The sequence below is a fragment of the Quercus suber genome, unplaced genomic scaffold (genome assembly GCF_002906115.3).
Source record: "Quercus suber isolate HL8 unplaced genomic scaffold, Cork oak 2.0 scaffold_65, whole genome shotgun sequence".
Lineage (NCBI taxonomy): Eukaryota > Viridiplantae > Streptophyta > Magnoliopsida > Fagales > Fagaceae > Quercus > Quercus suber.
Window position 1 is genome coordinate 645,098 of NW_027069530.1, and position 24,764 is coordinate 669,861.

The 24,764-nt window shown below is 33.9% G+C and overlaps 2 protein-coding genes across 3 annotated transcripts; one reads left to right on the top strand and one right to left on the bottom strand.

The window, feature by feature from the left end:
• Positions 1 to 4,901: 4,901 nt before the first annotated feature.
• LOC111996704 (flavanone 7-O-glucoside 2''-O-beta-L-rhamnosyltransferase) lies at positions 4,902 to 8,319 on the bottom strand. The gene is made up of 2 exons (XM_065772820.1): positions 7,869 to 8,319; positions 4,902 to 6,531 (listed from the first exon to the last, which is right to left on the bottom strand). Exon 2 carries the CDS (start codon positions 6,453 to 6,455, stop codon positions 5,082 to 5,084), a length of 1,374 nt encoding a protein of 457 aa, XP_065628892.1. The 5' UTR covers positions 6,456 to 6,531; positions 7,869 to 8,319; the 3' UTR covers positions 4,902 to 5,081.
• A 1,844-nt stretch (positions 8,320 to 10,163) lies between these two features.
• On the top strand, positions 10,164 to 20,944 carry LOC111983693 (tRNA dimethylallyltransferase 2). Of its 2 annotated transcripts, XM_065772821.1 has the most exons (10): positions 10,164 to 10,623; positions 10,723 to 10,802; positions 14,383 to 14,451; positions 14,949 to 15,021; positions 15,662 to 15,783; positions 17,465 to 17,539; positions 18,685 to 19,107; positions 19,853 to 19,928; positions 20,049 to 20,212; positions 20,475 to 20,944. In XM_065772821.1, the coding sequence occupies exons 1-10, from the start codon at positions 10,383 to 10,385 to the stop codon at positions 20,652 to 20,654; spliced, it is 1,503 nt and encodes a 500-aa protein (XP_065628893.1). In that variant the 5' UTR covers positions 10,164 to 10,382; the 3' UTR covers positions 20,655 to 20,944. The 2 variants fall into 2 exon arrangements, with proteins under 2 accessions (XP_065628893.1, XP_023871118.2); XM_024015350.2 differs by lacking the exons at positions 10,164 to 10,623; positions 10,723 to 10,802; positions 14,383 to 14,451; positions 14,949 to 15,021 and adding an exon at positions 15,383 to 15,587.
• Positions 20,945 to 24,764: the final 3,820 nt, after the last annotated feature.

Here is a 24,764-nt window from a genome sequence, read left to right on the forward strand (position 1 = left end):
GAAGCGAGACGAAGATCTTGGAGAGCTTCAATGCCCCACCGGTTCCCAACTTTGAGTCCAAGTGAGGAAAATAAAAGGTGGGTTTTGTTTTTTGGTTACAGCAATTAAAATTATTATTATTATTATTTTTTTTTGGTTTCCAATGTTGCATTTTGGATTTTGATTGGGTAGCTAAATTTAATATGATCATCAATAATTAATTGTTTATTGATGGGTGTTTGCTCTTGGGCATGAACATAAACATCGTGTCCGGCAACTGGGTTTGGTGTGGGGGTGGGTTTAGTTGCCTGGCTAGAGATGAGTCCAAAGGGCTCTTTTTTAGAAAGTTTCCCTACCTTACTGCTTTTTCCAGGTAAGAAAGGGTAGAGAAAATGCCTTTGTTGGGGGATGTGGCTTCTTAAATTTGAGGCTTTTGTATTTGCTGAAGTGTTTAAAATAGTGGCTTTATGGAATATGGACACTAGAAAGGGCTGTATTTATAGGACATCATTGATTTTTTTAGGTTTGGTGTGGGGGTGGGTTTAGTTGCCTGGCTAGAGATGAGTCCAAAGGGCTCTTTTTTAGAAAGTTTCCCTACCTTACTGCTTTTTCCAGGTAAGAAAGGGTAGAGAAAATGCCTTTGTTGGGGGATGTGGCTTCTTAAATTTGAGGCTTTTGTATTTGCTGAAGTGTTTAAAATAGTGGCTTTATGGAATATGGACACTAGAAAGGGCTGTATTTATAGGACATCATTGATTTTTTTATATTAAAAAAAGAAAAAGAAAGAAAGAAAGAACTGAAGACTGAACCCAATGAAAGAAGAAAGAAGAAGGAAAAAAAAAGGAAGAACTGAAGACTGAACCAGGAGAAGAAAGGAAAAAAGAAGAAGGTAAATTGGTCAAAAGTTGTGGCTGAGTTATGACTAGTGGGTCCCCCATGTGTGTTTAATTACAAAAATGCTATTGAGTTATGAGTTATAAAAACTGAAAACAGCCAAAATGTGTTTTCAGTTTCTATAACTCATAACTCAAAAATCAGATAATTGAATGATGGAAACAGAGTTATAGAAGTAGAGTTATAGTAGTGCCAAACAGACTTTTAGCTATGGGTCCCACCATTTTTGAGTTATGAGTTATGGAAATAGAGATATGAGTTATGGAAATTGATGAATCAAACAACATCTTTGCAAGTGGCCTGGGAAGTGTGGTGAAATTATTGAGAGTCCTCCCAATCCTGGTCCTTCTCTCACAATAAGTGTGGGTCGATGTTTATGTGAGAGGAGAAAGGATTTTTTCCATAAGAGTGAATAATTTCTCTTAAATCTCTTACGAAAAACTTTTTGAAAGGTGACAATTTAGGGTACATTGCTTATTGCCTATTGCCTATTGGTAGACATGGCAAAAACGGTCGGGTCGAGTCGGCCTGTATTTTTCAAAGTTTTTTTTTTTTTTAATTACAAAAACAAATCAATGACAACATGTTTAGAGAGAATGAATAAAATCAGTTAAGCAAATGAATTGCACTTAACGCCACTTGTTAATATCCTTCCAATTCTAACAGTTTTGACTTTTGAGCATGACAAAAATTATTTTTTGTCATAAATTCATGATGGAAAAAGTCTTCAATGTTAATAGTTTACTGTCAAAATGCATATAATTACAAGTTTACAATTTCAAAAAGAGATAGATCTTAAAACAAATAAAACAAGTAAGCTAATAAATTCATGATGGAAAAAGTCTTCAATGTTAATAGTTTACTGTCAAAATGCATATAATTACAAGTTTACAATTTCAAAAAGAGATAGATCTTAAAACAAATAAAACAAGTAAGCTAGCAAAGTAGCAAGTTATTGGTCTTCTTAAGTGCACATGTTCCTATTGCGTTTAAAATAATAGTAAAATTAGATTACTTAGAAATATAAACTAAACAAAAAAAGATTTAAAAATAAACATAACATATTAAGTGAAGAAGAATAAATAAATATTTTATAAAAATTACACCTCAATCTTAATTTATCCATGCAAATATTCATACTTGTAAATTGTAGTCCAAGTTGACCAAATGTGTGAAGATTGAAGAATGGCAGAGACCGTGAACATGGAGGCGCAAGAGAACTTAGAGAAGTAGAGGAACTCAACTAAACTTTCAGGTTTCACTTTTTAGGTTTGTTTGTATAATTTATTGTATTGTGCATTTTGTTTTGTGCTTTGGCTTTGGACAACGGAGTGAACCGAGTGAGCGATGGACTACAGCTAGCAAGCAATCAAGCATTGACCAATGAATGAGATTTTTTTTTTTTTTTAAAATGGTTGTGAGTCGGCCAAGTTGGCCCTTGTGTAGAGTGTAGTGATAGTAGTGTTGTGGTATGTCTTGTCTATTGTCACATAAATTGAATATATTATTGGTTATAATAAACATTGAATATATTCTTATCAAAAAAAAAATATTGATTATATTATTAAAAGTTTTAGTATTTTGTGCTTTATGCACGTAATACAGGACGTAAAGAAAAAAAAGTTAGCAAATTTTTTTTAACGGGTCAGGTCATAGGTTATTCGGGTCGGATTGGGTTAACTTGTAAAAAAATCGGGTCGGGTCACGAGTCAATTTGTTTTTGTTTTGGGTCAAAAAATTGGGTTCGAGTCAGGTATTTTTAGGGTCGAGTCGGGTCAGAAAATTTTGATCCCATGTCTACCTATTGGATGGTCTCGTAATTGCTCCAAAAATAGAAAATTTCCATTTTGAGTGGTGCTAGGCCAGTGTCGGCTATGGTAATTTGCTAGAAATTCAAGATTTGCAATGAATTTGTTCATGTGTTCTTAGTTGACGGTCTTCAACATCAATTTAGCTCAAATGAGGTATGATTGGAACGCTTAAATGCTAAAAGTTTAATGATGCTAAAAGTTCAGACACGACAATGTAGCTTTCCATGTTAGTTTTAAATTTTTAATTAGTGTTTATTATTATTTTTAGTAGTTTTGTGAGTTTGATTAGTTTGTTTGGAGTTTCCATGCTTGGCTTGAATCCCATCAAATCAAAGCTTCTTTTGTGATCGTAGGGACCGGGCATATTTGAGCCTTTGTCTGTCAAACTTGGTTCAAGATTTGAATTGATTGACTTTACAAATTTGAAGCCTAATAAAGTGAAATGGACGAATTTACATTTTAGTCAACCTTGGGTCAAATATGGTCAAACTTGGATAAACTTAGGGTTGGACCAAAAATTGATACAAATTGATAATTCATCCGTCCAATTGGGGAAAATTGGTCTCATCACTCTCAATTATGAGACCTGGGGTATCGATTTTTATAAATCACTTATCTCTTGGGCAGCCGATAGAATGAAATTCGGATAATAAGTGATTACAAGTCCCTTAGTGGTTATTCCAATATGAAATAGATACATTTTGAAGAAACAAAAAATATAGAAAGAAAATGTATCTAAATTATCCAAGAATCATCAAAAATAACAAATACAATTAAATTCCTATTATCATCATAAAAGATGTTAGTGTATAAAAGGTCCGTTTAGTTAGGTGTTTTGGGAGCATAAAACTGAGTTTTTAAAACTCAAAATTTCATTCGCAATACCAACTCTTCATAGCCTTTTATACAAACACTTATTTTAAATCCAAAACACAATTTTGCAACATTTTATCCAAATGCACCCAAAATGTAATTGCCTGAGTCCTTCAACCCTAAAAGACCAATCTATTCCTTCACCCCCACACCCCCCCCCCACCCCCCCCCCCCCCCCCCCCCCCCCAAAAAAAAAAAAAAAAAGCCGATCCATTGACAAAGGAATGCCAAACAGTTATTTTAACTTTTCCATCTCCCCAGTCTCCATCATTAATCGATGTAGAACTCTAATACATGGTTCTGCACCTAATGTTAAATTAAATCATAAGATTATACTCAGTTCATATAGAAACAATTTTCCCCTAAACTAAAAGTTCTCAATCTCTATACAGTAAATATAGTACTAAAACTCTTTATAAAAATCATACCTTACTCTCATATGATACAACTCTATATTGTTGTAGCACTAATATCTCTTTTTAGATAAAACCTCACACGGTTATAGTACTCAAAATCTCTTCTCAGTAAAAAGCTCAATATTCTTTTTGTGGTCAAAGAAAGAGGAGGGGAAGGATAAATTGCTTTTTTGGTTTTTCAAATATGGGTTATGTTATGTTAATTAGCCTTTTGTCACTTGTTTTTAAAAAGTTCTAATCCAATCATTTTTATAAAGGAATAATTTAGTCCTTCATTCTACTTTTGGTTTGCTTAATTACGTGGCTAGCATTATTCTAAATGGATTGTTAATAGTTAATACAATACTTTTTAATTGATGTAGGCCTATTAAATATTCCAAGAATTTTTCTAAGGAAACGTTTTAAATCGAGAGAATCTTGAGCATTTGATTCTTAAGTTTGCTGACAAAAAACTGAGCAATGACTGTGTAGATAATCTATTTAATTATGTATTAAAGATATGGGTTTAGAAAAAAGAAAAAGAAAAGAAGGTATTAAAGATATGGTGTGATTATGGTGAAAGGGATGAAAAGGGTTGCTTCTCAAGAAAATACTAATAAATAAAGATGAAAAGGAGTTAAATTGATCTTCTTTTTTAAAGTTAAAATAAAGAATGGTAATTGTTATTATACACACATGAAATTTGCACTGAAATCGTTACTAATGTGCAACAGTTTCAAGTCATGATTTCAGTGCAAATGATTTCACGTGTATAGTTGTGTGTAAGAGTATATATAATAAACTCCGCCCAATAAAGAAATATCTTTGATGATAGAGATGGACTATAAGATTATCTTCTTAACTCAAAGCCCCAGTCCCAACCCAATCTATGAGTTTTAGTTCAAAAAAGTTAGAAACTGGCTTGTATTAAGAAAATTAAATATACTAGTTAAAGAAACCAAGTGTTTTTGGTCAAAATTCAAATTTAAATTCATTTGGTCCATTGTCTTTGCTTGTTACCTTTTCTTGATGAAAGGTCTTTACTTATTACCTACAATCTGAATTTGTGCTTCCCTTTATATTTTTATGAGTCAAGGAAAAGAAGAAACATTCAACTTACAAGTTGTTTTTATATTTCCTCAAAAGTGGTAGAAATTCTAGATTCTCCAAGTAGCTGCACCAGCTTCTCTACCACCACATCCATCTCTCCATCATCTTTGTCCTTCATTCTCTGACTCAGTTCTTTAGCTTTCTTCCTTACTTCCTTCCCTTCCTCTTGCATCACCACTTTATTTATCACCTTGGCCACCTCTTCTGCCTTGAGCTTCTCATTCTCTCTTGAAACCTCAACACCAACACCGACCTCCACCACCAATTTGGCATTTAAGGGTTGTTCAAGATGCATGGGAATGGCTATGATTGGTACCCCAAACATCATTCCCTCAAGTGTTGAACTCCAACCATAGTGACTCACAAACCCACCAATGCTTGAATGCCCCAATATTTTTGCCTGTGGAGCCCAACCTTCCACCACCATACCCTTCTCTCGGATCCTCTCCAAGAATCCTTCAGGTAAAGCCTCATGAATACTAATCTTGTCTCCACCATGAAATCTCACAACCCATATGAAACTAACCTTGCTAAGTTCAAGCCCATGCGCTATCTCTTCCATTTCTGCCAATGAAAGATAGTACTCACTTCCAAAAGAAACAAATACAACTGAAGAAGGATTTTTCTTGTTGAGCCATTCTACGATTACCATGTCATCATCTTTGTTCTTAGGTTCTTGAACAAGAGGCCCAACAGGAACTATCTCCTTCCCTACTAAACCAGAGAGATAATCAATATACTGTGATTCAATCTCTCCCGAGGTCTTGATCAAGACTATGTTGGAAGATCTTTCTATGCATTGCATGTACCTTTCTTTGTTTGTGACACCATTTGCTGTATAATGCAGGAAATGCATGCTTTTCTCGCATTCAGCCTGTGGGAAATTTAAGGCTTGAAATGGGAATTCCTTGCCAGGATTATTGCTATAGAAAGCCATCAAAGAACTTGCAGCCGCACCACAAGTCGACAACATAACAGCTTCAATGTTTTCTTCTCGAGCTGCCACTGGAGCCCATGGTTGCATAAAATCATAGATCAGAAGGTTTGGCTTAAGGGCCTTCAAGATGTTGCTAAACTTAGGTTTGGCTGAGTCAAAGGCTGTTTTGAGTGAGGACATGAGATGGGGAGGGAGATCTTTGGTAGTGTGGTATTCAGGGGGGAGTTCTTCCAAATAAGGAAGATGAAGATCTACTGGTTGTATTGAAGAGAATGTTTTTTCTATAAGAGATTCTCTTACTGGTTTTAGATTGATGGGTGTGGAACAGAAATAAACATGGAAATTTCTGAGTGAGAGTTTTCTGGCTAAATCTAAGAAGGGTGAGATGTGCCCATGAGCTAACCAAGGAAGCATTAAGATACTAATACTGTTACTTCTTTCCTGCTTGGAATCCATGGATCTATTTGATTTTGTGAAATTTTTGCAATGTTTTCTTTGAGAGATGCACCAGAAGAAGGGACAATTAGGAAGACTGAAATTACAAACATAAACTAGAATAAAAACCTTGATATTGGAGATATATTTAATGTTAAGCACATCTTCTTTGTAATCTTGATCAATCAAGAATATGCTTTTAAATATGCATCTTATTGGAACTATATCAATTGTTTTATGTGAGCATCCTCCATTCACGGGATCTGATACTTCATTTTTGTGACAGACATTTTTTTAAGCGACAAAAGAGTGGTTTATTTGTCATATAATGGTAATCTGTCAGCAAGTTTTTTTTTTTTTTTTGGACATTTAGGACAAGAAGAAAATAAAATAAAAAGAATAATTACTGAAATGAGAAATTGAGAATCATCCTCTATAGTGTAGATCTCTTATTATGGGAGTTTTGAGGCTGAAGTGAGAATTAAATAAACTATAAACCCAGATTAATTGATTGGATGGACCAAAAGCTTGTGCTCTTTTTATAATAAAATTTTGGGGCTCACAGCTCCTTAGTTCAATTAAATAAGGCATAAAAACTATCTGCATTGGTTCTTTTTTTGAGAAGAAAGACCTCGAAATTTTATTGAAAAATTAGCCATAATTGTTAAAGAGAACATCAGAAGGTGGGAAGGAATATCCTCAAATCACACTAGCTTAGTTAGGTTGTGAGCAACAATATTACCTATCCTACAGAAAGAAACACTTTAAAGTGAAATATCTTTAATGTTTGGTTCTTTTTGTTGTATTGATGCTGTAAAGTTTAATATTATTTGGTAAAATATCTTTTGAATTGGGGAATCATGACATCCTTCTCTCTATTTGTGAACTTTACCCTAGCCTCTTTTGTTTGTGCATGTGATTTGTGTCTGGATGTGCTTGTGTCATAACTATTTGTTTTGGATAATAATTGCAAGTCATTATCAGTGGTGGTGCCATGTTCAGGCCAGGGTGGTCTTAGGACCACCTTGACCTAAAAAAAAAATTATATATAATAATTTTAAATTTTTTATTTATCTACCCTTAAAAGAAAAAAATTGAGAACACCTCAAAATTTTTTTATGTCAATAAAATTAAATTTTGATGGTTTATTTATTCTACTTTCAAGCAAAAGAAAGGCTCAAAAAAAAAAATTTTGAACTAAAATAAAAAAAAAAAAAATTGTAACAGAACAAGCCCACCCAGAGAAAAAATCAACATCAATCCTAAACAAAACAATCCCAACCAAATTTTTAAATCAAAATAATTATTAACTAATACCAACAAGTCCAAGCCAAACGAATTCTCAAAAAAAAAAAAAAAACAACCAAAACCCAATACGTTCTGCCGATTCATCATTCATCAAATGATAAAGCAAAACTAAAATCAGAACCTAACCTAAAGAAAAAAACCTCATCAACGAAACGACCAACGGACCAAGCACTGAATCACATCAACGCAACGGCGCCTCCACCTGAAACTCAAGCAACAGAGCACATCGAGCATCGGAGATCGGAGATCAGTCCGATTGGATCAGAGCTTGCGACACTTCGGCTTGGCCTCGAGTCCTTCCTCGCCTCGACGTGCTGCTGCGGCCCACGGCGCCACCCTTCAGGCATCCCTCAAGGTATTTAAGTTCTCTTTTCTCTCTTACATCTTTGGGTTTATTGTGAAGTGTGGAGTGTGGTCTGTGTTTGAGAGAGAGCTCTTTCTCTTTGAACTGAAATGAGAGTATGAGACTCTCTCTCTATATCTGATTCTCTCTCTTTCTTTTAAGCTGTAATTGGCTAGGCTTTATTGTTAGCTAAATGCATTGAATCAGAGTTTGAATTTTCTAGTGTCGGTGCTTTACTAAGATAATATTAGTTACTACTTTTTGAGAAAGATATTAGTTACTACTTGATAACTCAAAAGTTTAATAAATATTTCTTAATTATATATTTTTTACGTTGTGTTAAATTATATTTTATGTAGTCAAATTTGTAACATCCTTAGCATTCACATAAATTTACCAACTTCCAATCAAGGGAAATGTCAAAGCTACTACAATTTTATGAAAAAAAAAAAAAAAAACCTGAAGTGGTAATAAATCGGATTGGTATTATTTCAACAATTTACTAATAAATATTTGAATTATTTTGTGATTAGTGATACATATATTTATAAACTTATCTATAATAATATAATTTATAGTCTTTCTAGCACCACTCATTCCTAGTTGAAATTGCAAGCCTAAGAAATTAGGTATTAATTTGGACCCAAAATTTCAATTACGGCTTGATTAATTTTAGATTAAACATAATTAAAATGCAACCCTAATGCGAATTTACACAAACATTCATAGAAGTCTAGGTTTCGATTACAATCAATACAATGTGCATACATAACAAGACTAAACTTGAAAATACACAGTGTCATTAGTAAAAAATTATTAGGCTAAACTTTAAATGTGAAATGTACCATTTTTCCAACCGATTTTCATAAAATTCTAATCCCAACTCAATTACATTAAACCTCACAAAATACAAGAAAAGTATGCATGTAATTAAAAAGAAATTGGCACGAAATAAAACCAACATACAACATTGAAAAATGACAACTCAACACTAGTAAACAATAACAAGCATAATCGGCTATATCCATAAATATATGTTTGGATTCAACTAATTTGATTTTTTTTTTTTTTGGGTTGAAACTAGGTTAAAGAATACTTGTAAACGAAAAAGCTAGACCCAACCGGACACGAATTCATATTAGAAGCCAGAAGGCCCAGAACTCATGGAAAGCCCATGGCAATACTATGTATAGCTTAGGCCAACTAACAAAAATATAGGTCCAGAACCCATAGAGAGCCCATCGTAACACTATATATATCTTAGGCCCAACGAATAGAGCGCGCAATAGAGAGAGAGAGAGAGAGAGAGAGAGAGAGATGGACAGTGCTGTTGTTGACACAGAGGCACTGGGTGAGGGAGCTCTAAACCCTAGCAATGGCAATGAGGAAGAGAAGGCAAAGGTGGTGGTGATAATGGGTCCCACAGGCTCAGGGAAGTCAAGGCTAGCCATTGATTTAGCCACCCATTTCCCCATTGAGATCATCAACGCTGATTCCATGCAGGTCTACCATGGCCTTGATGTCCTCACCAACAAGGTCTCCCTCAATGAGCAAAAGGGTCTGTCTCTATTTTCTCACTCTCTTTCATTTTTTTTTTGTTACACTATGTGTGTGTTTGAAAAGGAAATTATGAATTTTTTACATTACAATTGTAGGGGTGCCACATCATCTTTTGGGGACCATAAGCCCAAACCTGGAATTCACTGCTAAGGATTTCAGGGATTCTGTCATTCCTGTAAGTTAGTTACCCACTTTGTTGTCTTGTTTGTGTTTTTAAATTTGCATTTTGAAGCTTTTGGGTCATAAACTAGTGTCATATGCTTCAAGTGATAGCCTTGCTATGGATTTTTAGCCTCTTGTGTTTGCTTGTTCCTATTATATCTTCTGACCCAAATAAAGAAAAGTTATAAAAGAAATTGGCACGAAATAAAACCAACATACAACATTGAAAAATGACAACTCAACACTAGTAAACAATAACAAGCATAATCGGCTATATCCATAAATATATGTTTGGATTCAACTAATTTGATTTTATTTTTTTTTTTTTTGGGTTGAAACTAGGTTAAAGAATACTTGTAAACGAAAAAGCTAGACCCAACCGGACACGAATTCATATTAGAAGCCAGAAGGCCCAGAACTCATGGAAAGCCCATGGCAATACTATGTATAGCTTAGGCCAACTAACAAAAATATAGGTCCAGAACCCATAGAGAGCCCATCGTAACACTATATATATCTTAGGCCCAACGAATAGAGCGCGCAATAGAGAGAGAGAGAGAGAGAGAGAGAGAGAGATGGACAGTGCTGTTGTTGACACAGAGGCACTGGGTGAGGGAGCTCTAAACCCTAGCAATGGCAATGAGGAAGAGAAGGCAAAGGTGGTGGTGATAATGGGTCCCACAGGCTCAGGGAAGTCAAGGCTAGCCATTGATTTAGCCACCCATTTCCCCATTGAGATCATCAACGCTGATTCCATGCAGGTCTACCATGGCCTTGATGTCCTCACCAACAAGGTCTCCCTCAATGAGCAAAAGGGTCTGTCTCTATTTTCTCACTCTCTTTCATTTTTTTTTTGTTACACTATGTGTGTGTGTTTGAAAAGGAAATTATGAATTTTTTACATTACAATTGTAGGGGTGCCACATCATCTTTTGGGGACCATAAGCCCAAACCTGGAATTCACTGCTAAGGATTTCAGGGATTCTGTCATTCCTGTAAGTTAGTTACCCACTTTGTTGTCTTGTTTGTGTTTTTAAATTTGCATTTTGAAGCTTTTGGGTCATAAACTAGTGTCATATGCTTCAAGTGATAGCCTTGCTATGGATTTTTAGCCTCTTGTGTTTGCTTGTTCCTATTATATCTTCTGACCCAAATAAAGAAAAGTTATGTATTTGGAAAACCCATGTTGGTGATGTATGATATTTGTGGCTTTCCTTTATTGTTAGCTTATAATCATAAGTAAGCTCTCCTTGTGTTAATATTGGGTATCAATCTGTACTGTTATTGCAGTTTTTGGGATTTTGGATTTGATTCATTTGAATTGATATTCAATGCAATATTTTTTGGCTGCAATATTTTCTTTAATCATTGCATTGAAGGAAGAGTTTTTATGAAAGTATGCATTTTCAACATTTTTTGAGACATGCGATTATGATGAATGAAATATTGCAATCCTACCGAATATTTTTAATACCTTGGTGCTGATTCATAGGTTTTCTATCTTGCTAAGCCTATATGCTGATTCATAGTTTTATTTTATTTTTCTGTTCTTTGTTGAGTCTCAATCCCCTTTGAGAATTCTGTTCTACATCAACTTTCAATTCTACCCAATCAATTATGGAAGGCTTGTTCTTTCTAAGATGGAGGTTCTTGATATTTTAATGCCTTGGTATCTAAAAAAGAACAAGCCTTCCCTTTTATTGAAAATTTCCAATGCCTTGGTATTGATTTCTGGGTTTCCTATCCTACTTGGTGCTAATTCCAAGCAAGTTTAGGTACTGATTTCTAGGTTTATTTATTTTTGGTTGATAGTGGTGTGCATGGGTTGGGGTATTTTTCAACCCAACCGGGCCACATTGGGTTGAAAAATCTCCAACCTAATAAAAAATTGAGTTTCCACTCAATTATTTAAGCACATTTTCAAAAAATTTATTATAATTTAATTAATTGAGCCTAGTATTTCAACTTTATAAAAAAGTAAGTCTCAAAATATCTTGAAGTAATAAAGGCTGTGTTTGGTTCCCGTAAAATATTTTCCGGAAAATAGATATTTTTCGGAAATGCTATTTTCTGAAAAAGAAAAATATTTTCAAGTGTTTGGTTGTATTATGAAAATTGTTGTAGAAAATATTTTCATGTGTTTGGTTCTGTTCTGAAAATACTATTTTCCTACACGTTTTTCACATTTTCTCACCTATTTTCTAAGCATCCAAACAAATTTTATTACAAAAAATTTCAAAATCACAACCAAATCCCAACACCACCGAAACTCCATTTCAACTCATAGCAGCAAACTCCGGCAATCAAAAGCCACAAAAGAAACAAAACCAAAGAAAAAAATCATCAAATCCGGTCAGATCGTTGCGGTGAGGCGACTGGGTTCGATCGGCGCAGCGCGGTGCGACTTGCCGGCGCGGTGCAACTCGTGGGTTCGTGGTGCAACTCACTGGGTCTCGCCGGAGCGATGCGTTCGTGGGTTTGTGGCGATGGGTCTGGGTCTGGGTTGAAGGTCGAAGGCTCTGGGTTCATGGGTCGAAGGTCACCGGCGATGGGCTCTAGGCTTGGAGCGGCGGTTCGTGCTCTCTCTCTCTCTCTTCGTGCTCTCTCTCTCTCTCTATTTTCCGGAAAAGGATATTTGAAGTGAAAATAAAAACGGAAATTCTTTTCACCCTTGACTCACGGTCAACTGAAAAGGATTTTCGGAAAATTGATTTTCCATGCGCAATTATAGAAAAGCATTCCGGAAGTGGTTTTCACCCAAAACAAACGCATCCAAATTCTCAAAATCCTGGGTTGGAGTGGGTTACTTGGGTTGAAAACTTTTCCAACCTGATCCTAACAAACCCAAGCTTCAGAAAAAATTTACAAGCCAACCCAACTCATCAACCTACAAAAAACTAACCCAAGGCATTGGGTCATGTTGGTGGGTTGAATACACGCTTCTATTTGTTGATTCTCAATCCCTTTCTAGATTTTTTTTCTCTACATCATGATAGGCAATGAATGGATTTGGCCTTTTTTTTTTTTGTCAGTTCTTTCGTCATATAGTTTAATTCCTACAAAAAAGTGCTGTTTTGTGCTCCATGCTCCAGAAGCCTGTTTCTGTTGACATTTGTCTTCCTTTGAGCCCTTCCTCGTGTATTGATACTATTGATTATCTTTTTTCTCTCTTTATAAACTTGAGATGGGTTCAAGTTACACATGGTGTAACTCTCTAGAGTTACATCTTTTTTAAACCGTTGGATTTAAGTAGATCCAACGGTTAAAAAAAGATCATTATTACAAATATTCTTATTAGGATCTTATTAATTACCCTCATTTATTACATTCCAAACCTATCTCTAAACTAAAAAACGTTTAATGTCTGACTCTCTCTCTCTCTGTCTGTCTCCTCCACCATTGTTCCACCTCTACAGGTTGCCAGCAAAAAAAAAACCAAGCTAACAATGGTAATGGGTGTGCTACAAGTACAACAATCAAATTTATTTTATATATGAAAGTCAAAAGTCAAAACTCTCCGTTAGGACGCTTTTTTTCATAGATTATATATGATGATATGTAACAAACTGATTAGAAAGGTTGAGTTATTTTCATATATATATATATATATATATATGAATTTGTTAGAATTGTTAGATATTGAACAGAGAGGAAAATGAAGAAGAATGAATATTTTTATGTTTGAACTCTGAAGGAAGTTGATATGCACTTTACCTTGTATAGAATCCTAAATCATATATACTTTATTTAATTCGTGAAGATTATGTGATAGATTTATTATTTTTCAGTTTAATTAGTCTTAGGTAAAAACTTTGAGCCATGGTTAAATGAAATTGAACCTGGAACTGGATGCGTTGTCACTCAGGTACATACTTCTTTCTTTTCGTTTTATTATTTGTTTTCTTTTTCAGTTTTAGATTGTCCTGTTTTGTTTAAAACGCACGAAAATCCTGATAAAGGTAATTAGGTGACAGCCTTTTCGATTTTGATTTCCTTGGTTCTAAAGCATTATTAGTTAGTTTTTGTTTTGATATTTATCTTTTTCCTTTTGATTTCCTTTTTCAATCACGGTTTTTTTTTTTTGGTTAGTGTTTGGCTTGGTTTTTTTTTTTTTTTTTTTTTTTTTCCTGCTAGCAACCTGTAAAGGTTGGAATGGTGGAGGAGCAATGGTGGAGGAGAGAGAGAGAGAGAGAGAGAGAGAGAGAGAGAGTCAAATGTCAAACGTTTTTGGGTTTAGAGATAAGGTTAGAATGTAATAAATGAGGGTAATTAATGAGATCCTAATAAGAATATTTGTAATAATGAGGGTCTTTTTTTAATCGTTGGATTTACTTAAATCTAACGGTTTAAAAAATGTGTAACTCTTTAGAGTTACACCAGGTGTAACTTGAGCTCATCTCTATAAACTTATATTTTATTCTTGTTCATTGCTTTATAGTTTTTGTGGTGACTTGGGTTTTTATGTTATTAAATATGATCAATAATGATCTGAATGTGGTGATTAAGACATTGTGTTACCATTACATATTGCCGCTTGATGTAATTCTGAATTTGACTTGGCATTTGGATTATCAGCTCATCAATGACATATTGATTCGCAACTGCATGCCAGTCATTGTTGGGGGTACAAATTACTATATCCAGGTAGGAGATTGTTTCATTCTTGCCTTTCATGGTAAAGAAGATAAAACTTTGTACACGTTGGTTGGTTTAGTGGTAAGGAGTTCGTGACCCTGCTTGTCAGGCTTGGGTTCGAATCACCTCCACAGCCAATTGTTGGTGGGCATCCTTAGTGGGGTAACTCCCCACATGGAGGTAGAGAAGCTGCCCTTCCGAGGCCTCTGGCGCCCCGCCCGGGGGAATAATATAGCCATAAAGGCCCCCATTTTAATTTACCAAAAAAAAAAAAAAAGATAAAACTTTGTACTGGAAATAATTAGTGTAAATTTATTTAACTTGCACTATGTCTGTAAATTTTTATTTGAAGCAAATGATCTTCATTAATCTATTAAACTCAAGAGATTTTTCTTCCAATTTTCATGTTACGAGCTTACAAACTGTCACAGCATCCTTATTTTATCCTAATTTTTTCTCTCTCTCTCTCGTTTTTGTTTGGGGGGGTTGTTATTGACTGTATCCAGGCTCTTGTAAGTGCATTCCTCTTAGATGATTCAGCAGAAGATATGGATGAAGGCTGTTTAAGTGGCCCTCTTGGTAATTAGCTATTTTATAGCTTTTAAATTCTACACTTGCCTCAAATACATCTGACATTCGTTCTAATTTAACAGGAGATGAACAGACAGATAAAGAGCTGGATTTTGGGAGAGACAGTTCTGAATATAGTTATGACCATCTTAAGGACATTNTACTCCCCACATGGAGGTAGAGAAGCTGCCCTTCCGAGGCCTCTGGCGCCCCGCCCGGGGAATAATATAGCCATAAAGGCCCCCATTTTAATTTACCAAAAAAAAAAAAAAAGATAAAACTTTGTACTGGAAATAATTAGTGTAAATTTATTTAACTTGCACTATGTCTGTAAATTTTTATTTGAAGCAAATGATCTTCATTAATCTATTAAACTCAAGAGATTTTTCTTCCAATTTTCATGTTACGAGCTTACAAACTGTCACAGCATCCTTATTTTATCCTAATTTTTTCTCTCTCTCTCTCGTTTTTGTTTGGGGGGGTTGTTATTGACTGTATCCAGGCTCTTGTAAGTGCATTCCTCTTAGATGATTCAGCAGAAGATATGGATGAAGGCTGTTTAAGTGGCCCTCTTGGTAATTAGCTATTTTATAGCTTTTAAATTCTACACTTGCCTCAAATACATCTGACATTCGTTCTAATTTAACAGGAGATGAACAGACAGATAAAGAGCTGGATTTTGGGAGAGACAGTTCTGACTATAGTTATGACCATCTTAAGGACATTGATCCTGTTGCAGCGAACAGAATCCATCCAAATAACCATAGAAAAGTAAGGGTGCCAGCTTATTATGTATTCTCTCCTTGCAATATATAAGCAAGGGTGCACTTATAATATACTTCTGTTGTGTACTTGTGTTGTTGGCTGTAGTTGATGTTGTTTCCATTTCTAACAACTCCTTTCTTCCTTGACTCTTTATGAAATCAAATTTGATAGTGAAGAACAGAAATAACTCAGGAATTAAAAACACACCTTACTAGTTCTGTAATACTTATAAGTAAGAATTGGTTTGTAGCTGTTGGCAGTAAACTGCGCAGCTTGCCTCTTCAAAATTAAGGCATGGCCAAGGCCAGGCCTAGTAGCTTGAGAGTCCTGTCTTGATCAACTACGTCGCGCTAGCCCCAAGTTGGAGTCTGCTAAGGATTTGCATATCACTCTTTCTAGGTTATGTACTTTGCATTTGAACATATTTGCATATATACTTTTGTTAGGAATTGATGTGTGAAAATTATGCATCTTTTCTGGCTATAGTGTTATTTGTTTATCATTCTCACTTTGCATCATTGTCTTTGATTTATACATGCATTGGCCTCTCTGATCGTACGAAGTACTTCACTGGTGCTGATAATTTTAATTATGTTATGGTATTAATTATTATTATTAATATTATGCCTTTTGGGTGAGTCCATCTGTTATGATTTAGACAGCAGCAACAGACCAACATATGCGTGTAACTGTACTTGGACTCTCAACTTGCACATCAATTACTGCAGAGACTTAGGATAAGGATAAAGAAGTTGTAGTTGGAGTTAAAAGATTAGGAATGATAAGTATTGGGAGCAGTTTAGGAGTTTAAGTAAATTAGGAGTTGTTTATTAAGCCATCCCAATTATGTAGGAAGAGATAAGTGTAGATTGGTTGTTATCAGCAGTTGTTTGTATTTGTAATTTGAATTTCTGATGGTTATGTCATATGCCTTATTTTAAAGGGCAGAACGTATTAACGAAGGTAAGCAGAAAATTATCCTAAATTCTCTTTCTTATTCCCCATTCAGGAGAGTGGTTATCTCGAATACAACCAACAACCCTTCATTTAACTCTACAAACATCAGGTTTTAACACCATCCATCAACAGTTTGTTAGTTCGAGGAAGTTATTTTTGAAATCTGAAATCAGGAAACAAAAAAAGGAAAGATGACGTGACATGGAAGTAGAGATGTGTGTAACTTATTCTTCAGAAATATTTGTTATTATGATTGTCTTTTGAAGCCTTCTATTTTATGTGGTTGCTGAGAAGGTGAAACTTTAATGTCACCCAACTCTCGCAACCCCCCCCCCCCCCCCCCCCCCCCCCCAACACCCACCCACAGACTAAAACTTCTCTTTCCCTTCAAAATCTTGACTGTTGACATAAGGTTGCAACAGTTTTTTTTTTTAATTGTTATTACTTATTAGGATTGCATTTTATAAAGCAGTGGCTTGATGTTGATTATTATCCTATTGTATATAGCTTCTGCATTCAGATAAATATATGCTTATCTGCAATTCTCCTCACCAGTAATAATAATTGATGCCAAAACTTATGACGTATATTTGTGTGCAATCCTTCCAAGAGAATGACAAATCTATGACATATATTCTTTTTTTCCCTTTAAAGATCTTTAATTCATTTATGACAAATCTATCTAATGACAATGTTTGGATGACTTCAGTTTTGGTTGCATCTCTTGCAGATTAGTCAATATCTCAATCTTTACTCCCGTTCTGGTGTGCCCCCAAGCAAACTTTTTCAGGAAAAGACAGCCAAGGTTTGTAATTAATATTTATTTGGTCATAATTGTCTCACATTAAAGAACTTTGACTTCTTTAGTCCTTTTTGGATGCTGTTGTGGTTCTGGAACAGGCTTTATATTTTGCAACAGAGAGCAGCTATTTCTTGTACTTCTTTTTTTTTTTTTTTTTTGATCTTTAGTTTTGATGCCCATTAGCTCTGGCTGTGACAGTGCTTTGGGTCCTATATTTTGTACACAGCTGGTCCCAAGCCTAGAGGAAGGAGGATTGTGGTAGGATAATAGAGGAAAATTTAGTCACTGGTAATGAATCGATTCTTTACAAATTGATAGAGTGAAAAAAGATAGATGGATGCCTGAAATAACATGGGTAGAACCAGAAGTAAAGGAGATGAATCACTTAAATAGGAAGGCGGCAGAGATTATATTTTTAGACAAGGATAGAATAGCAGAAAATAATATATGTGGCTTCCCCTAGTTAGTATATGAGGTTAATTGGAATTTAAGGCTTAATTGAGTTAGGTTTTGGTGCCCTTGAGAACTAAGACATCTCTATGTAATGATGTATCAAGTTTTTTCTCTGCTTTTGTCTATGAGCTAATTGTGGGTCAGGTTGTGTATCAGCCAGCTCTCAAGACTCATAGAAGCTGGAGCCTTTTAGCACTGTGTATGCTGATTGTTATTACACTTGCTGTTATGCACCAAGTATTTCCTCTGCTTTGTTTGTTTGGAAACAACTTATTTAGCTTTTTGCTAAAAATGTGCTAAAGTATGGTTACACTTTGAAAAAGTGAGAAAATTAAGAAAAAGTGAGGTTTTAAAAATAAAAGCTAAAAAGCAAAAAGCTAGCTTATAGGCTAGTCCCAAACATACAGTCTAATGGATACTAAGATAGTACGAAAATGCCAATGAGTGTTGAAATGCAATATATAACTAGATGCTTATGCTTTTTAGTTATCGTTTACTTATTTTTTATGTGGAATTTATGTTTCTAGATTTATAAAAGTTTATTCTACTTTCGAATTTTGCAGTTTGATTTGTTCCAGTAGCCATCAGGATCTACACACCCCCCCCCCCTCCCCCCCTCTCTTCACTTTCCTCATAATGAGATTTGAAATGGATATTATGGATATAACGTACACGTGTTACATGTGGCAGGGCAGAATTGGGGTCAAGTCAATAATTTTAGATACAATTGCTGTTTTATATGCGTGGATGCTTCTCTCCCTGTACTGGACCAATATGTGGAACAAAGAGTTGATTGCATGATAGAAGCTGGATTACTTAATGAAGTCTTTGACATTTACAACCCAAATGCAGATTACACTAGAGGTCTGCGACAAGCCATCGGTGTTCGGGAGTTTGAAAATTTTCTGAGAGATTATTTTTTAGAAGGCAGATGTGATGAAGAAAGCGATTCCACTGAAGGGTCTTTGTCCCTGAGATCTATAAACAAGGGTAATAAGATGTTGAAAGAGAATATTCAGTTAATCTTGGATACCATTGGTGACAACCAACCTAAAATTCTGCTAAAAGAAGCCATTGACAGAATGAAATTGAACACCCGAAGACTTGTTCGTCGTCAAGTAAGTATATTTTGTCAGAGTTTCATAAATTCATAGACTTGCACACCCCCCACCCCACCAAAAAAAGAAAAGAAAAAAGAGAGAGAATAAAAAGTAGATTTGCACTTACTAAGTTTTATAACATGTGACACTTTCATTCCAAAATTGGTCATAACATATTCTGGTATTATATAGATCATGAGGTATTGACATTGATAGCAATCAAGTCCTGGATTATTGATTAAACTCTTTGACTGTTCCTAAATACAACAACAACAACAAAGTTTTACTTTCCCTTACTTTCTTTACTGACGTTTCATTTTTTACTACTTTTATTAATGTTATTTTTTGTCTTCCCCTACTTTGTTTTGTTCTTTAAATTTAAATCAACTCACTCTTTTCTTATTTATAAAGGTGTTGATTGTGGTGTTTTGCCCAGTTGTAATTGTTCTTCAGATTTTTGAAAGTTCTCTCTTAGAATTTTAGCAGTTGTAAATTAACTTTCTCATCCTTAATATATGAGTACATGTTTTAGGCAAGAAATTTGAGTTTCAAGTTTTTTTATCCCCAAAACTACTCATCAAATCTATAACTGTAGATCCCTGTGGAAACTTTGTTAAGACCATTTATTTATTAGTAGTTACCAAAGAAAAGAAGAAGAAGAACTGATAGGCTGCATTAGTGCCTGTCCTGAATTCATTTGCATGTAATTAATATCAGTTATACGATGGTGAAGCCTTTTGTAATACAATTTGTTTTTGTTCAGAAAAGGAGGATAAATCGGCTGCAAACATTGTTTGGGTGGAACATACATTATGTTGATGCAACAGAATCCATATCGTGTATGTCTTTTATTCTCCTTTTTGGTTTATTCTGCCCCATATACTGAATCAATTTTAATAGTTAAAAAAAAAAAAAAAATACTGAATCAAGCTTACTGTGCTCAACTTCTCATATTCTAGGCAAATCAGATTACTCATGGGCTTTGCAAGTAGTCGAACCTGCAGAAAAAATTATTAGATCTTTCCTTAATGAGAATGCCAGCTCAATGCCTGATTTGGAGGCTCCAAATAACATGGGACCGAAATTAACCCAGAGGGACTTATGGACTCAATATATATGTCAGGTCAGCATTTTGTGAGACAAAGATTATGATTTTAGATGGAATAGAATGGTGAAGAATGCTTGTGGTCGATACCAATTAGTCTGTTAAAGATCCATAGCTAAGCCGACTCCAAAAGTTTTGGGACAGGCTTTGGTGGTGATGGTATTGTCAGCATTATGTGAGACTGTGTCTAGGATATTGTTCCCGTTTCCTCTTCTTTAGCCTTTTTATTTTATATACTGTTTCTTGTGGCTTTAGTATGCTAATGAATTTCCATATGCAGGCTTGTGGGGATAGGGTACTTAGAGGGGTACATGAGTGGGAACAACACAAACAAGGCCGTGGGCATCGAAAACGTATTTCCCGGCTGAGGAAGTCTCAAGGATTTTACTTACTGGAGCAGCAACAGCAACAGCAACAACATCAACATCAACATCAACATCAACATCCTGACTGTAGCTAGATACATTCAATATTTATCTTAGTTGTTGGAGACCGGAAGTATCCAATTTCTCTTAATCTGCTTGTCCATTTGTGTTTGAAAAAGAATTCACCTCCATGTGTAAGGTTTGAAATTGGTATTTATAAGCACAGATATAAAGCCAAAGGTTGAACCGTGACTTGTTGAATCACGGGGAATATTGGTTAGGTATGATATGATAGTATAGGATTTGCAGATATCGATGGTTTGTTATGAAAGAAAAATGGGATTTGAAAAAAGGGAATAAAGTATTAAACCATAAGATCCGTGAATCGTACCGTTTTACTTGAATCTTTTTCGATTTTTAATGTTCAAAAAAGTGTTTTGACTGAATAATTTTTTTTTCAATATTTTAATTCTATTAAAGGATTGCTCACTAACCTCTTTTGAATCCCATAAAATGAGAGTTTAGTGTAGTGGACACGATCCTATCTTTATTTAAAGGGTTTTAAATGATTTGATTAGAAGTCAAGGAAATGAAAAGAGGAAGTAAGAACTGCAATAATATTGGTAGAAGCATTAAAAGTGCATGTTAATTACCCAAAAAAAAAAAGAAAGAAAAAAGAAAAAAGAAAAGAAGAAAAAAGAAAAGAAAAGATAAGGAGTAAGAATTTAACGTATGGTTTTGGATATTATAGAATGATATAGGAATACATGTGATTGACAGTAATTAATTTGTTGAGAATCTATAGTTAATTCTAAAAAAATTTTGAGGTTTGTTTGTAATTAATTAGGTGAGAATTTATAGTCAATTCTAAAATTTTGAGGTAGTGTTTCTTCTTGTTAAGGTTTTTATGAATTTTATTTTGAAATATGGAGAGAATAGTTTAAAATATTCTCAAAGAAAAATATGAACTCTATATTTTAAGCAAGGGTTATATTTTCTAGGATATTTAGAAGAATACAAGTTTTTTTTTTTTTTTTAGAAATAATTATATGGTGATTGCTTTTGGATAATTTAATTTTTATAACAATTAACAAGTAAGGGCTTCTCTCATTAGTAGATCAAAAACAAAATTTGCAAATTACAAGGCTTATTTAGAACAAATGACAGCTTGAGACTTTGGACATCTCACCTAGTAAGTGTGACCTTGAAATAGTTTCCTCTCCAATTCAGTTGGATTAAAATAAAGTTTGATTTGACAATTAGGCCCATGCCACCATTATTGTTGTTGTTGGAAGAAATGAATTTGGAGATATTTTATTTGCTTACTCAAATCTGTTCCCTCCCTCTCATCCAACTCTTGAAGAAATGCAAGCTGCACTTCAAGCCATCAAACTAGCAGTCTTCCACAAGTGTTCTTATGTTCTTTTTGAAGGAGATTCCAAAGGAGTTATCGATGCTTTGCAGAATATTTACTCATCTCCTCCATGGTTCATTGTTTCTTATCTCTTAAACGTCAAAGTTGTATTAAACTCTCTCATCTGCTAGGATTATCTTTATTATTTTCTGGTAATTGGGATGGTTCCATTTCTATTTCTTCTCTTTTTTCTGAGGTTTTTTTTCTTCACTTTCTTTATTCTCTATCTATATAATTATCCTTATTCATAAATTAAAAATACTAGACTGTTGAAATCTATATTGTGATTTGATAGAACCATTGTTCTATTCTAATAATATAAAACAGATAAGTATGGTATTATTGGCAAATAGTGTCTTAGTTGGTGTCCTAGCTCCAACCACCTATGATGTTGATGATGATGTAGTATATGACACTTCTAGTTTTCATTTGAATATGTGAAAAATTAGCATATTGGACTTTGGAGTCCATTTGTCCCCACATACTTTTTGAGTTGTGTGATTAATTCTACTTTTAATCCTGTAAAGGATGATTTTTTAGTAGTAGTACTTGTTTGAATTTGTGGAACACTCTAGTCACTGGCACATTATTAGATTCGATCATGTCCTTAGTTGCCTGTACGTTTTATAGGCAACAATCAAAGTATATAGGTGTTTGTTTGTTTGTTTTTTTTCCCCCACTTTTTTAACTGAAAGATATTGTCAAATATATATACATATATTGAGAATCAAAGTAAACATGTATACGTTTTTTTTTTTTTTTTTTGAGTGTAAATAACTAAATATGTATGTAGTTATGTACGTTTTGATACTATAATCCGGTTCCCAAAAAAAAAAAAAAGAAGAAGATTCCATCCGTAATTATTCATTCCACAATTTGAATATTTCTTGAGACAAGCCACCTAAATTTCTCAATCAAATTAAAGTAAGAACTTTGTTTTCAGAAAGTAAATTAACATAATATCAAATTATGAATAAAGTGAATTCTTTGTTGGTGTACGTTTGGATAAAGACAAAATTTTTTGTTTTTTGTTTCAGATTTATAAAAATAATAATAATCAATTTTAATTTTTTTCAAAAAAATAAACTAACTTTTAATTTTTATCACACATTAAACATAAATATTACCAAAAATTATATATTTTGACAAACAAATAAACCACCAAACACTGAGGTACCCAAAGTCCTAAACGGACACCAAATCACATGTTATTCATGTTTAATCTCAGTCAAAGTAGAAATTAATTATGGTTTTAGATAGTGGAAAACATTATTACTTGAATCGAACCAACCTCATGGTATGCTATCATTTCAAGGCTTGGAACTAAAAATCTATCATGTATGAAAATTTTAACCAATAGTGGGGACAGGTGACCTTTTTCATTTTGTTTTGTTTTGTCATTGTGATTGCTTTGCTTTGGATCTCATTTATGTTCTAAATCTAGTTTATCTTTTGGTCTTTATTGCATCTGATTTGATATGTAAATGCTCTGTTTCATTTTGTGCGTTGTATTTGAGTTTTATTAATTGTGGGTTTGGTTTATTTTCCAGCCAATTTCTCTTTGCTTGAGTGTGTTTGTATAGAGAGAAAATAAAGGAAAATAACACAGACTTTTGAGGTTTTATTTTAAAAAAAATTAATTTCTTTTGACTTAAAAATCATCGATTCAAAATTTTTTTTTTTCTGATGTGGTTTTTTTATTTATTAAATGCTGAGGTGGTATTTTTTTTTTTTATGTTAATTAAAACTTTTAAACATTATTTTATAAACTACCTATGCTTCAAGTATGTCAACTGTGCATATTATTAGTTACGTAGACATTTTCTAATAATGAATTGATGGTAAATACTAAATTAACAGTAAAATGAAAATAATACAAATTAAATTGACCAAAAAATAAATACAGCATGAAACAAATTAATTGAAACCTTAAAATATAAAAAAGACCAAAATAATTTTTGGGTATTGTTTGGTTTATATATAGCCACGTATATATATAATTTATAGCCGCGTACTTCCCCGTGATAAATGCAATGGAATTGTTTGAGACTCTGACCCATGACTTGATACATAACAAACCTTCAACTCAATAAGAAAATATTTATTCCACCAAAGTACACTTTTTCATGTGATTATACGAATGGCACCAACAATCAACCATATCACCGACATAATTGGTGGCCCTAGTATATGCTACTAGTAGTATCTGAGGCCTACAGCCTTAAGTCAGAATGATGCCGAAAATCTTGGGTCATGTTAATACTTTTTTATACTTCATTGAAGTGAGGTTTTAGCTTAGAGGTGGTTAGAGACAACTATAATTACGTCTAAGTAAAAAAAAAAAAAAAAAAAATCAAGTTGGTCGCCCCTCTAAATAATTTTTTCTTAAAAAAAAATTATATTGAAAAGTTTTTTTTGTTTTGTATTGCCTTTTGATCTAGTGCTAGTTGATATATTGAAACTTAATATTAGTTCTTCACTACTTTTTTTTTTTTTTTTTAATAAAGAAAACCCTAAATATTTTGAAGTGCCACACCATTTACGTTTTGTCCAAACCATTCCATTCTGAAATTCTCAATTATATATAGCATATTATTGTGCCCTAGACCCTACCTAATATGGGCCACTTTGTCATGGCTTGGGCTAAACTGGTCCCAGACACCTAGACCATAAAAACACGTGGGGTTTTGATTGGTACAACTCACACTAAATTTAAGAAAACGATCAGAACATGAATGTAAAGATTGGGATTTGGATCCAGTGCAATACTTAGGGTATTATACCGGGTGTA

Excerpts from the sequence above, each read along its gene's own strand:
- LOC111996704 (XM_065772820.1), bottom strand. The coding sequence starts at position 6,455 with ATGGATTCCAAGCAGGAAAGAAGTAACAGTATTAGTATCTTAATGCTT.
- LOC111983693 (XM_065772821.1), top strand. The coding sequence starts at position 10,383 with ATGGACAGTGCTGTTGTTGACACAGAGGCACTGGGTGAGGGAGCTCTA. Across the intron at positions 15,022-15,661 it reads CTGTTTAAGTGGCCCTCTTG|GAGATGAACAGACAGATAAA; the intron begins GTAATTAGCTAT and ends CTAATTTAACAG. Across the intron at positions 15,784-17,464 it reads ATCCAAATAACCATAGAAAA|ATTAGTCAATATCTCAATCT; the intron begins GTAAGGGTGCCA and ends CATCTCTTGCAG.